The sequence below is a fragment of the Panthera pardus genome, unplaced genomic scaffold (genome assembly GCF_024362965.1).
Source record: "Panthera pardus isolate Hobbes unplaced genomic scaffold, ASM2436296v1 HiC_scaffold_15, whole genome shotgun sequence".
Lineage (NCBI taxonomy): Eukaryota > Metazoa > Chordata > Mammalia > Carnivora > Felidae > Panthera > Panthera pardus.
Window position 1 is genome coordinate 4585834 of NW_026526710.1, and position 14587 is coordinate 4600420.

At 38.6% G+C, this 14587-nt stretch overlaps 1 protein-coding gene and 1 non-coding gene across 2 annotated transcripts in view; one reads left to right on the plus strand and one right to left on the minus strand.

Moving 5' to 3' along the window:
- The window catches only part of NAA25 (N-alpha-acetyltransferase 25, NatB auxiliary subunit), an 80167-nt gene that overhangs the window by 19886 nt on the left and 45694 nt on the right, over positions 1–14587 (minus strand). The window contains exons 14-20 of the mRNA XM_019467416.2: positions 13107–13287; positions 11652–11751; positions 6288–6439; positions 5601–5726; positions 2059–2302; positions 1548–1671; positions 530–595 (exon numbers count right to left, since the gene is read on the minus strand). Coding sequence (XP_019322961.1) covers positions 530–595; positions 1548–1671; positions 2059–2302; positions 5601–5726; positions 6288–6439; positions 11652–11751; positions 13107–13287 — 993 coding nt within the window. The remainder of the gene's footprint in view (positions 1–529; positions 596–1547; positions 1672–2058; positions 2303–5600; positions 5727–6287; positions 6440–11651; positions 11752–13106; positions 13288–14587) is intronic.
- On the plus strand, positions 4655–4761 carry LOC128777181 (U6 spliceosomal RNA). The gene has a single exon (XR_008422367.1). It is a non-coding gene; the product is annotated as a U6 spliceosomal RNA (small nuclear RNA).

A 14587-nucleotide genomic window follows, 5' to 3' on the forward strand; every position in this document is an offset into this window, starting at 1 on the left:
CCTGGGTCATGCTCTCTCTCTCAAAATAAATAAACATTAAAAAAAATAGTTATAAATAACTCAAACTTAGTACACTGATATAATACTGTGGAATATTATATGCAACTGACATGGTTAAGTGTCCAAGACAACAGAAAATTAAAATCAGAAAAGCATGTATTATACCTTTTCATATGTTAAATAAAAATCACTAGTATGTATTTCCACATACACATGGATGACTGTTTAGGGGGGCATCTAGCTAGGAGTATCAACTCCAAAGTGTTACTTACCTTGTAAGTAACAGTACTTACTTCTCTGGGGAAATGAGGCTGGGAAAGGGAGAAAGACTACTTGTGTACTGTTTCATAATAGGTTATCTATTACTTTTATAGTCGAAACTTTTTAAAATTAAAAACAAGTCTTTCAAAATACCGTAAGTACGCATTATTATTTTCAAGTTATTATTTGCAACTCTTTCAAGTTTCTACTAAAAAATGAGTGTCAGGCAACATGATAAAACATGGAAATCCACAATCAGAATGCTTACCTTTTAACTGTTCTAGTAAAGACTTAAGACTATTCTCTACTCGCTCCTGGATCTCCACTGTATCCTCTAAACAGAAAAGAAAAAAAAAAGAAAAAGAAAAAGAAAAACTTTCAATTCATTTTGCTAGGAAGAAAAAAGCAAGATCAACACCTATAAGCAACTCATGGGCAAGGACATTTTCTTTTCTCTTAAGACTCATAGGCCTCTGGGGCGCCTGGGTGGCTCAGTCGGTTAAGCGTCCGACTTCAGCTCAGGTCACGATCTCACGGTCCATGAGTTTGAGCCCCGCGTCAGGCTCTGGGCTGATGGCTCAGAGCGTGGAGCCTGCTTCCGATTCTGTGTCTCCTTCTCTCTGCCCCTCCCCAGTTCATGCTCTCTCTCTGTCCCAAAAATAAATAAACGTTAAAAAAAAAAAAAAATTTTTAATAAAAAAAAATAAATAAAAAATAAAAAAAAAAAAGACTCATAGGCCTCAAATTCTATTACTGAGAGACAAAGAAAAAGATGAAGAAAAGGAAAAAAAGAAGAAAGGCATTAATTATCTTTCTATCAAGAGCAATACCTCAAATTGTCTAGGAAGAATTAAAATCTATGTGCTTCAAATACTCTCAAATACTTGTAGACAGAATCTACAAAATTTATAATTGGCCAGGGGGGTGGGGGTCGGGAGGGGGGAATCTATGGAATATGTGTGATTCTCACTGGGTTAAGGAAAAAACTTTTCTCCACAAAGCTTAGTAAAGAATTCAATCTGAAATCCAACAATATTTCAACAAACTAAGGATTTCTTCAACTTTTGGACCTAACAAGTGATCTGAAAGAGGAAAAAGACTTAAATTTCTAAAACATTACTCTGTACCTATGAATGTACCTTGTTGGATATTAAACCAGATATTTCCAGAATAGATTCCACCTCCTCCCAATCTGTCTAAATATGTGAGGTTATAAATATTTTGTTACATTTACTAGGTTTTCAATGACAAAGACCTAGTAAATACTCGCAAAAATGTATACTTACCTAAACCACTGGTGTCCAGCTCATAAATATCACTAACAAGATAAAAAGAACTGGTCTGACACTGAGAACAGCCAGAACTGAAGAATCCACCCATTCTGGTGGGTACAGGACCAAGGAAAGGATACTGGAAAAAAGGGAGGGAAAGTAATGTCCATTAAATCCACCTAAATTTATATAAAACAAGAAAACAGGGGACTACAACTACTAGATAAAGTCTATCTCAGTGATTAAGTTGCAAACCACTTATCATCAAACTAATCACTAAGTCATTACAGTGAAAACAGAAGCTCTGCATTAATTTGTTGATAGCTATTACAAATTTACCATCACAAATGAAGCTATTTTGTTTTTCCTCATTATCCAGTTTGGACAGTGAGGAAGCCTCTGCAATTCAAGTGTCATAAATACTGGAACAAAGTACTGTTCTCTACTATCCCCCCAACCCAAATTCCTATTTATTAAAAAGACAGTCATAGATTATTGTAGATTTGATGGTAAATACTGTTGATACCTGAATTTCTTTCCCAATAAATCGCTTTCCTGTCTCCATAGCCACCTCCAGCTGTTGAAGGAGTAAACGAAAAATATCAATCCGGGAGGACACGCCATTTTCAGTGGTCTTTTCTGAGTTCCTTGGCTCCACAGGATGATTAAGACTTGGAAGTCCACTGATCAGCCTCAATGTTAAGGAACGGATTCTTAACCACATGGTCTCCTCCTCCAAGGAAAGTTTCTTATGTTCTTCAGAAACATCCCTTAAAAAGAAATATCCCCAACCCATCCATTTTAGTTAATGTGTTGCCATCTTTCAAAGTTCACATTCATCAATCACAATGCCTTTGAACGCTACCAGCATTTGTCTACTAACTGAATGATCTCAGACAAACCCAAATCACCCAAGTGTCCATTTCAGCATCGATAAAATGGGAGCGGTAACCTACCTAACAGGTCATTTTTTCCCCTTAAGGGAGACTTCTAATAACAACAAAATATGTATCACATATTTGAAATTCAAATGAAAGAAAACTGAAAAATAAAAGGGAAATGTGCCCTGATAACCAAACACCTGCAATATTAACAAACTTGGTATGGGGCACCTGGGTGGCTCAGTCAGTTAAGCATCTGACTTTGGTTCAGGTCATGATCTCATGGTTTGTGAGTTCCAGCCCTGCATCAGGCTCTGTGCTGTCAGCACAGAACAGGCTTCAGATCCTCTGTTCACCCCCCTTTCCACCCTCCCCTCTCTCTGCCCCTCCCTGCTTGCACTCCCTCAAAAATAAATAAAAATATTTAAAAAAAAAAAAAAAAAGCTTGGTATGCATCCTTTCAGACTCTTACAACACAGATGTTATGTATACAACTGCAACTAAAAATATTTATATAATTTAACACATTTTAAATAAGTGGGTTCACAATATTTATACTATTTTGCAAACTGTATCTTTTTCTTTCTTTTCTGCAGAAAAGAATTAACACAGCAAGCCTGAGGTTATTGTCTTTAGAAGGGCCAACTTACAAGGCTGACCTGTAGCTGGTATCTAGGAACTTGGCACGCCAACCATTCCCTAAATGGTAAGAGCGGCTCACTGTGCCTAAACTGTTTGTACAAACCATATGGTCTATGGTGAACACCTACTTTCCTTCTGGGAGTCTGGAATATTGGCACGTACTACACAGAGGGTGCCTACATAACCAGCTAGTAAAAATCTTGGGCACCAAATCTCAAATGGGCTTCTCTGAGCAGAAACACTGCACATGCATCATTGCATTTTTCACTGCTAAAGAAAGGAGCACACTTGATATGTCTCCTCACAGGAGAGAGACAGCATTGGAAGTCTGTGCATGGAGTTTTCCAGATTCTGTGTCTTTTTCCCTTGCTAATCCTGTCATGTATCCTTCTGTTATAATAAACCTTAGCTGTGATGACAACCAAAAGTGGAATCTTATGAATCCTAGCAAAAATACATTTACTGTAAATGTATTTTCTCCTCCTTATGATTTTCTTTATATTTTCTTTCTCTAGCTTACTTTATTATAAAAACATAGTATATGATACACATGACATACAAAATACGTGTTGCTCAATTGTTTGTGTTATTGGTAAGGTTTTCGGTCAATAGTAGACTATTAGTAGTTAAGTTTCTGGGGAGTTAAAATTAACACATGGATTTTTGACTGTGTAAGGGGTCAGTGCCCCAACCCTGCACTGTTAAAGGGTCAAATGTATAGAGAACTACCTCATATACATAACTCTGCATGCTTTTGCACTTACTGCTTTAGGTTGTACTTTTCTAGAAGTGGATCTGCTGAATTAAATGGGATATGGAATTTTCAATCTTTTTTTTTTCCTGAACAAGTATAAAAAAGGTCATATGGAAACAACAAAAGAAAAGGTTAATTTGGGGTAGAGTGGAGCCAGGGAATCAGAAATGGGAGAACAAAGTGGCCACCAGGGAGGGTGAAAAATAGTTCCTGCCAGGATTCTGGTTCACAATTCTTGCCTTCAGCACAGGAGCAGGCAGTATCCCCCAATGCTAAGACCCATATCTTTCCCCTAGCTCACAGCCAGAGTCCCTAGATGCATCAGAGCCAGAGGAGAAGGCTGAGGACTGCTGGGAGCTACAGATCAGCCCAGGGCCACTGGCCCATGGGCATCAAAAAATATTAGATCTGCTTAATAAAGGCTCAGCCCAGGATCTGTGCAGCCTGCAGAACATTTGGAATTTTCAATCTTAATACAGATCACTAAAATTCCCTATAGAAAGATTATATATAAAGTTTTACCATCACGACAATGTACAACAACCATTTTCCCTACAACCTTGCTGACCACAAGTATTAATCTTTTTTATCTTTGCCCAATAGTTTTTGTTTTTTTTTTTAATTTTAATTTTAGAAAGAGAGAGCGTGCAAGGGGAGAGGAGAGAGAATCCCAAGCAGGCTCCATATTCAGTGTGGAGCCCAACATGGGGCTCAACCCCATGACCCAGGGATCATGACATGAGCCAAAATCAAGAGTAGGACCCTCAACCGACGGAGTCACCCAGGTGCCCCGGGAGAACTCTTAATAAATCAATAAGAAGATAACTAAAAAACAAATTGGACTTGTGCTCGCTTCGGCAGCACATACACTGAAATTGGTACGATGCAGAGAAGATTAGCACGGCCCCTACACAAGGATGCCACGCAAATTCATGAAGCTTCAGTATCTTTAGGAGCACTAAGGAATCTACTCCTGAAATCACTGTTACACTACATGCTAACTAATCTGGATGTAAATTTAAAAAAATAATAAAATTAAATTTAATTAAAAAAAAAACCCAAATTGGACTTAACAAGTTCAATGAAATGCACTGTACAGTGATAAAGATTTTTTTTTTTTTTTAAACTATTGGACAGGGGCACCTGAGCACCTGACTCTTGATTTCAGCTCAGGTCATGATCCCAGAGTCATGGGGTCAAGCCCCAGGTCAGGCTCCACACTCAATACGGAGCCTGCTTAAGATTCACTCCCTCTCTCCCTCTCCCTGGCTTGCACTCTCTCTCAAAAAAAATTAAAAAAAAAAAAAAAACTTTAAAAAGATTTCTCCTTGTATGTGAAAGATATTAATATATATGAAGAAATTTACCAATTTACCACATACCTTTAGAACTTGTTAACAAATTTATTTCTATATAGAAGGCTAATATTTAGAGATCAGATCCTTTATGTTTCCAGGTTTGATGTAATGCTAAGAAAGGCTTTCCCTAACCACTTAAAAATATTTTTATATTTTCTTATAGATTCTCTAAGGCGTTTTAGCACATGACCTTTGATCCACCTGGAATCTGTTTTTATGTATGCTATGAAGGAAAATCTAATTTTTATATTAGTCAATAATCCAACATAGGAATGAGATTCATTTTCCTCCTTTGGCTTACTTATATCTTCGTATCCACATAATAACCATGTTATTATATTTGTGTAAAAAAGATATATATATATATATTTTTTAACTGTTAGATTCATCCTAATTCTGCAAAAATAAATGCTTGGGGTTAAATTCCAGTTACCTATCTTTTGGATCCCAGCTGAAGAAAACATTTAAGTCTCTGTTGTCTCGCAAGGCTTCCCATGGAATGTCATCTTCTTCTGGCCGAAGATTCATTGATTTTATACTTTCTGCTAAACTGGTTGATCTGTGATATAGAAATTTATTTATGTATTATTTCAATAGTAAACCAGCCATGAAAACAGATTAGCCACAACTTTGTTTTACTAGAAAGAAAGGAAAAGAAACAGGAAGGAAGGGAGGTAGAAGGATTTACTATTAAGAGGTAAAAGCTCACAGAAGGTGACATAGAACCAAGCCCACCTATATCATGTTGGCCTGCTACACAGCAAGAGAAAGGGTCTGGAAGCTCAAATAAAATAAAGTGGATCAGAATTAATTCCTGAAATCTCATGTTCACAGGGGAAGGGGAACTTTTTAAAAATTATATGGACTAGGGTGAGGACCACCACCTGGCTGGCTTCTGTACGGAACATGAAATGGTGCCGGCAGCACCCGATCATTACCCATGCCACGCAGTGAGTTATTTCCCCTTTCTTCTCTGTCCCTACCAAATTTCTCTCTCACTCTCTCTTTTTTTCTTTCCATTTTTCCTTATCTTAAGTCTACCAATATCACCCATTAGCCAATGGTTCTTAGGATCTGATCTAATCCCTTAGTTCCTTTTTAGCTCTTATTCAATACTTACATATTTGCTTCAAGTAGAAGGTCTAACAACATCCGTTCAGTACGGACTTGTGCAAAATGAAGAGAATTATTCAGCCTGTTCCTAAAAGCGATAAATTCTGGGATCTTCTCAAATGCACCATATTTGTAAGCTTGAATAATATATTCTGAGGTCTGGGAAGGAAAGATACCACCTCGGTATAAATATCTCACATATCAGGCAAAGGAAGGCAAACCTTGTCATGCAAAACAAAACACTCACACTAAAATTAAGATATGAAATCTAATCTCTAAAGGTCACCAAGTAGAATATCAGCTATTAAAAACATTATTTTTCTTCTTTCCTATACCAGAATCATATGTGTTCTTTACTACTACTACTTGTAATAATACCCAGCTGCTGCTACCACCAGAGACTTTCTCTTAGCAGTTATGTCTTTCAATTCAATAGGACTGGAGGTTGCCACGTCAGTCAAAAATTTGATTAGTGCCATTGTGGAAGGGATATTACTCCATGTTTTTCTGCATCTAAGATAAACTGTGTTTTATACAAAAGTTCCAAAAACACCGGGAATAATATAACCACCCACAATCAACCCAAATAAAAATCACCCTCCTTCAGAAAAGACAGGCTACTCCCTGGTTTTGTTTATTTCTAAATACTATATGTCACAAACATAGGGCATATATGCATTACAACAGGATAGAAGACAACAAAAAAAGGACCCATAAAAATTCATCAGAATCCATTATGAGGACAGAAAGACTGCAAGAACCAGGTTTCTTATCCATCCAAACTACGTAAGACCAATGCTGAAAAATTCCATGAACAAGTAAGTGAAGGGAACACTCACCACGTGCACTTTAATTTTCAATTAATACATATGTACAGATGAAATGTTGTGAACAGAGGCAAGAAAAAGAACTCTCAACAGAAATTCTGGCACAACAGAAGAAAATCTCAGGAAAGAACATTTCATGGGTGTGGGCCTATGCCATCAGGATCACAAGTCAGGAGGGCACCCTTTTGGGCCACGGAAAATGTTACGCTCAAAGCAGGTATCTGCCCCAAAGATCCTTTCTAGAAAAGCCAGTCTTTTTAAACACAGCCTCAGTCAGCTCTGCCCCCATCTCCATTATGACTGAATAATTTGCCCAGTAGGAAAATAGGCCAATAGTTCAACAACATACCCTCTGATACACAGCCTCGCAGGGTTCATTTCAGGCCGCGGGATTGCGCCACGGGCGCTAATTCAACTGCATTCGATGCGGCTTTTAAACCCCATGGGACACCTCGGCGAGCTGTTTGCCTGCAGTATCTGGAGAAATTAAAGACGGACGGACACAAGAAAATTAAAAAGATTACTTGTGATCCTGCAGGTTTAAAGAAGGACTATCCAAAAAAGCTCAAGTGTACCTTCTAGCTTGATTAAAGGACAGTGATATGCCCCATCAAGAAGAGGCCAGGATGCTCTAAACACAAATGCCTATCCAAAGGCCTCATGGCTAGGAGAAAGCAAGGTTTACCAGAAGCCCTTGCAATAGGAATTTACAGCTTGAAAAAACCAGCTGCTTGGGAACATATGATCCAGCAGTTAATGGGGATAAAAATATGACTCTGGGGACTCCAATCAAATTTATCAATTACACTTCCAAAATATGCTGATTAAAGAAAAGAACCCAAGTTTACGAAGTACAGAGGTGTTTTAATTTGAGTGGTCTATGGACTACCACTACTGAAAAAAAGATAATAGCTTTTAAAAAAGAAAAATAAGGGGCAACAAAAAGGAAACGTAGTCCTTTTAACAAACTGAGAAAGTAACTGTAGTTCTCTGGCTTCTGTTTTTAAGACAGTCCTCCTTTAATGCTGCAGCAAAGTTATCGCTGCAGAGCTAGCAAAGGACCTGGGCATCTTCCAATAAGACCGAGCCTGGGGAAGTTCTATGATTGGAAAAAACAACCCCTACTGGAACTGCAGGCAAAACTGGAAGCCACAGGCACTTGAAAAACTTCTGACTATCAGAGAATGTTGTCCGTACCTATTTCTACTCATTTATGCACCAATGAGGCTAGTTATATCCCATATGGATTCCTGAAATGAACCCTGGTCACTGTAAAAATTAGCAAAATAGATGGACATCAAACCCTAAACAATCATCTTCTTGAATACTTATGTTAGACTTTTCAAGGGAAATTATTTTTAAATACAAACAAGTAAGTAACTTTTGGAGATAAGAAAATCTGACTCTAATTCTCATATTGTAAAAATCTACTCCAAAGTAAGATGACAGCAACAATGATGACCTTTCCAGAAAGAAAATCCCTGTGTAGACTTTCCCAATTTAACTTTCAACCTCATAGCACAAAGCCTTACAAAGCAGAACGCTGGATTTTCCATTGAAGGATTAAATGTGTTCTTTCAAGAGCAAGCTGGGAATTGAAACACATCAGTCACCCAAGAAAAAACCATCTGGGGATCTCAAAAACTCCCAAGAATAAAAATCAGAACACAGAGCTTTAGCTTTCCAGAGATATTTCTAATACTATTAGGTTTAACACAACACTACAATCATGCTCTTTCTTACCCTCCAAGTCCTATAGGAAACAGTCCACACCACAGTCTCCATTTCCCTATTTTGGGACTCAGGCTAGGCATTAAGGTTGAGGGTGCATTTTACTTGCTGTATTGGTTTTTGCTTTTGCCTCTAGGACCCCCCAAAGATTATCTACTTTAGTATGATTAAGTAAGTTCTTTCTTCTTAGTAGTAATAAAAATAAATTCCAAGTAGAGAGTCTTAGTCCCAGATCAATAAAATGATCAGGTTCAGCATCACATATATTCAGATGAATTAGTCACTCCTGCCACACACAACCATCAGCAAAACATCAAAGATAAAAAAAGTCACTAAGAACAACATACCCTTCTCAAATCACTCCTAAGGATATCTCCCTTCCTATAACAATAACTTGGAGTTGTTGTTTTGGAGTGGGTGTTTTCTTTTCAAAACAACTCTTTAGATACAGTATTTGTGGGGGGGAAACTAAAGCTTAATTTTCATTAGTATAAAATAACGTACATTATTGACCAAATCATGAATCATATAGTGCTTCTTGAATGCTGGATGATTAAACTGGAGTAAAACCAGCCTCCAGGCTTGGAATAATCCCTTATTCACCCCCAATTGCCACCTCAGAGCTATTTGAGAACAAAACTTTGAAAAGGCATCATCAGTCAATCTTCCTTAGAAATAAGCAATGACAGCCAGATTAATGAGATTTAAGAAACCCTTTTGATTTTTTTTTTTTTTTGAGTTAATGCAACTTCTTAAAAACTGGGAAAGGGCAATCACAGATACTTCAATACACAGTGCAAACAGAGATTTATAACTCAACTGCCTACCTGTGCCAGGATACTTTAGAAACCCAAGGTCCTAGAGATGCCCTCGGATCTCTAAGCCAGGCCCGCACCTTCTAAGCAGCATGTTCCAATGCTGATGCCTACACTTCCCTCTCTTCCTGATTAGGAGCTATGACACAAAATGAAGTCTGAACAAAGATACCACCAATCACTGTGGTGGAAAAATGCCATTTGGGGGAGAGGAATAGAGCTTAAAAGCCAAATGATGCACAGCTCACCATCCCTTGTTACACCAGCCTTCTAGGCCTTGCCCTGAGGCTTGTCAGGACATAATTATTGCAAGCTGACAACAATAAACCTATATTCCATTGTTCAGAAATGTTTCTGCCCTGCCTTCTATTTAATACAAAGCTAAAGAATTCAATGGAAGATAGATTAGCCAAAGCTGTTACAGTTATGAAAGGGTTTTTTATTTAAAAAAATCCTCATGACTGTTTGCCAAGAACCACCCCCAAAAACGGGCTTCCTGGTCAAGTTCCTTAGTTGCTCTTAGACCGTGAACACAGAAAGCTATGGGTAGATATCTGGCATGGCCAAATTCCAGATGATGAGTCTTAGAAGCACATGAGAACAAAGCAGGCAATGACCATCCTCAAGACATGCCTTCTTTCTCCTATGTTCTGGGTGGTTTTGTGCAGCTGGTTGACTGACTAGAAACCATATAAAACTTCTGCTTAACTGACAAGTGGAGATCAAGTCTGCTTGCAGTGAAAAATATGGCGCAAATCCCATCCTTTCATTATGGCACATAGCTCTACCTTATTTATTGCTACTTTTAAAAACATACTATTGACAAAAGTTTCTTGAAATGTCCTTCAATTGGTCAATTTCATAATTCTAAGAAAATACAAGTGCACTGGCTACTGGCAAAGGGCACAGTGGTTATAAACTTTAGAAACAAATAAAGGTAACAGAGAGCAGCTGCTACTGCAGAATCTTCTATGGCATCCCAGGCTATGAACTCTTTATGGGCTAGGTCTTACACCCTTAGAAAAAATTTCACAGACAGGGTGCTTGGGTGACTCAGTCAGTTAAGCATACAACTCTTGATTTCAGTTCAAGTCATGATCTCCCGGTTGAAAGATCAAGCCCCACATCAGGCTCCACGCTGAGCATAGAGCCTGCTTGGGATATTCTCTCTCGGTCCCTCCCCTGCTCGCTCTGTCTCTCAAAATAAATAAATAAACTTCAAAAAATAAAATAATAAGGGGCGTCTGGGTGGCTCAGTAGGTTAAGCATCCAACATTGGCTCAGGTCATGATCTCATGGTTCACGAGTTAGAGCCCTGCATCAGGCTCTCTGCTGTCAGCACAGAGTCTACTTCAGATCCTCTGTCCCCCTCTCTCTCTGCCCCTCCCCGACTTGTGCTCTCTTTTTCTTTCTCTCTCAAGTAAATATTTTTAAAAATCTTTATTAAAAAAAGGATGCAGTCTTTTAAAAAAATAAAAAGTAAAATAAAATAAATACATGAAATAATTTTTTTTTTTTTTAAAGGAATTAAAAGACAGGCGCCCTGGGTGGTGCAGTCGGCTGGCTGAGTGTCTGACTCTTGATTTCAGCTCAGGTCACGATCTCACAGGTCCGTGGGTTCGGGCCCCACGTTGGGCGCTGCACTGATAGCACGGAGTCTGCTTGGGATTCTCTCTCTCTCTCCCTCTCAAAATAAATAAATGTTAAAAAAAGAGAAATTAAAAGACAAATCTAAGAAGAATACCACTTTGTAGTCTGTTAACACCTAGTTTTAACTGCACCTTTGCATGGATTCTATTAAACACACCCATTCTAGCAACCACAAAGAACTCTTTACCTCTACCTAACAGCCATGGCGAGTATGCTATGGCCTAAGGGCACTGGCAAGTATGCATGGCACACTTCAACATGTGTACCCACCACACGAGGAAAGATGTTCTCTGAATTGTGTGCATTCAGCGGGCAAGGTCATATTTTTAAAAAGTATTTTTCACTTACATCTTTCTGGTTGGAGTGGAAAAACCTGAGCGCGAAGTTACAGGATTGGGATGCAGCAGCATACTGACCTAGGGACTCGGCATATCGGGTCAAAAGATAGCTAGGTCAGAAGGAAAGAAAAAAAAAAAACCATGTTATACTTACCCACTTCTAGTATCAAACACCGTATTTCAAATTACTATAGCAGAGACATAGCTAGGCACACAGAAAAGTTAAAACATCCTGCCATATAAATTATCTAATTCATGGAATCAAAAAAATTTTTTTAAAGAGCAAAGTGAATTCAGTTTTGTGGGAGACCTAAAGTTCTGTGCCATGCTTTCTTATACTCAGATGATTAATGGGACACAAGGGATAAAGAAAATATACCCTTGGTTCATCACAAAGAATAATCAAAATACACATTCAAAGAAGCTCTAAGGTAGGGGCACCTGGGTGGCTCTATTGGTTAAGTGTCTGACTTCGGCTCAGGTCACATCTCACAGTCCATGAGTTTGAGCCCCATGTTGTGTTCTATGCAGACAGCTCAGAGCCTAGAGACTGCTTTGGATTCTGGGTCTCCCTTGCTCTCTGCCGCTCCCCAACTCATGCTCTGTTTCTGTCTCTCAAAAATAAACATTAAAAAAAAAAATACCGAGGGACACCTGGGTGGCTCGGTCGGTTAAGGGTCCGACTACGGCTCAGGTCATGATCTCATGGTTCGTGGGTTCGAGCCCCGCATCAGGCTCTGTGCTGATAGCTCAGAACCTGGAGCCTGCTTCAGATTCCGTGTTTCCCTCTCTCTCTGCCTCTCCCCCATTTACACTCTGTCTACCCTTTCTCTCAAAAATAAACAAACATTAAAACAAAAAAACCGGGCGCCTGGGTGGCTCAGTAGGTTGGGCGTCCGACTTCGGCTCAGGTTGTGCTCTCACGGTTTGTGAGTTCAAGCCCTGCGTCAGGCTCCAATACTGACAGCTCAGAGCCTGGAGCCTGCTTCAGATTCTGTGTCTCTCTTTCTCTGCCCCACCCTCACTTGCACTCTGCCTGCCTCTCAAAAATGAATAAATGTAAAAAAAAATTTTTTTTTACAAAAAAACCCCTTCATTAAAGAAAAAGAATCTCTGAGGTCAACAAATGAAGTACATGTGTAAATCTCAAATGCAAAGCAGAAGTCAAGACTTCAAGACAACGTGTGCTAAGAAAAAGTGTTCAAAGTATATAGTTGTTTGCTATCTCTGGGGAAAACTTTCTTGCCTTCTCTAAATTGTGCAAATTTTAAAATTACCACAAAATGCTGGAAGATATAAAAATCTTTCTGCTTTGCAACAGGCCATATAATGGGGGATTACTTAATCTAAAAAGCTTAATAACAGAAACAACTCTGCTGCTAAACTCTAAAAGTCCAAGTTCCATGTAGAAGGACCCCACCGTAGTGTAGCTGGCTGCTCGGTATTCAGAGTATATACTACCAACCCAATGGTGTCATGCTGGATATGCTTAGCATCAAGGCTGGAGTACAGATCCACCACTGGTTCAAATGCACCCAGTACACAGTAGATTCGAACAAGCAGCAATTTGAATTGAGCGTTGGAAGGGCTGTGGATTAATCCCTCTTCCAGCAAAGTCAGGGCCTGCCACACAGCAGTCTCATCACCTAGAATCAAAATGTAACAGCATTATCCACAGTGCTTGACAACAAAGGGAGGTTTCTCACAAACAAAAGACAAAACACTGACGTATCACCTCCCCTAGCTATTTAAAGAATGAGGTTAGGTGTCTGAGAACAAATTTTAGATACATACCTATAAGCAAAATCAGGAATTTCCCTGAATAGAGTCTCTCAACAGTTACCTCACAGTTCTTAATCATGCATCTACAAAAGTGATGCCAACATTAAGCTGCAAGGTCTTATGAAGAAAGTTATGGAATCTCCGAGAATCCTAGATGCTGAGAAGAGATAGACTCTGAAGGAGAACTAGAGTCCACCAACCTTCTCGGTACAAGATTTCCTCTATAAGATTCCAGACAGATGCTCTCACTACACATCATTTTTCTTCCATATGTAGCTCTACTATTTGAATCTCAAGTGATACTTGGATAAAACTGTTCACTAATAATCAGACTAATATGACACATTTTTTTTTTGTTTGGCCTTCAAAAGGCTCCATGCATCAAGAGTCTTAAAGACCAAGTAACTTCTGTTTTGTGTACCAAAGAAAATATGAAATAAAGATTTATATACAAAAATATTCACTGTACTAATAATGGGGGAACGAGGAAATAAGTTATAGTAAAACCCACACATGGAAAACATCATGCAGCCATGTGACATTAATGAAGAGTTTTTAGTATTAAGGATAAATACTTATTAACGTTCAGTAAAACACACACAGTTAAAATTAGTGTGAAGAAATGATCTTCAGTCTGTAAAACATGCACAGAAAGAGAGAGAAGGAAATATGCCAAAATATCAGAGTGTCTTTTGGAAGCTGGAAATGGAAGATTAAAATAAACTGTTCTCCAAAATTTGTATAAGCTATTTTTATAGTCAGCAAAAACCTAAACTGAAACTAAAACTTGGGGTGCCTGGGTGGCTCAGTCGGTTGAGCGTCAGACTCTTGACGCTCCATTGTGGGATCGAGCCCTGCATCCAGCTCTACGCTGAGCATGAAGCCTGCTTAAGATTTTTGTTCTCTTTCTTTTTCTTTCTCTCTCTCTCTCTCTCTCTCTCCCCCCCCCCCCCCCGTCGCCCCTCTCTCCCACTCGTGCTCTTTCTAAAATAAAAATAAAAAAATAAAACTTAAAAAAAATTTAAAGTAAAAGCTCCATGAATTGAGCTTTTAAAATTATATCCTATAGGCCTTTTTTTTAAGAGAGAAGAAACAAGATATAATCGACAATTGGAGCTTTAGATAAATATCATGCATAATCCTAACCAAACTATACACACCTAT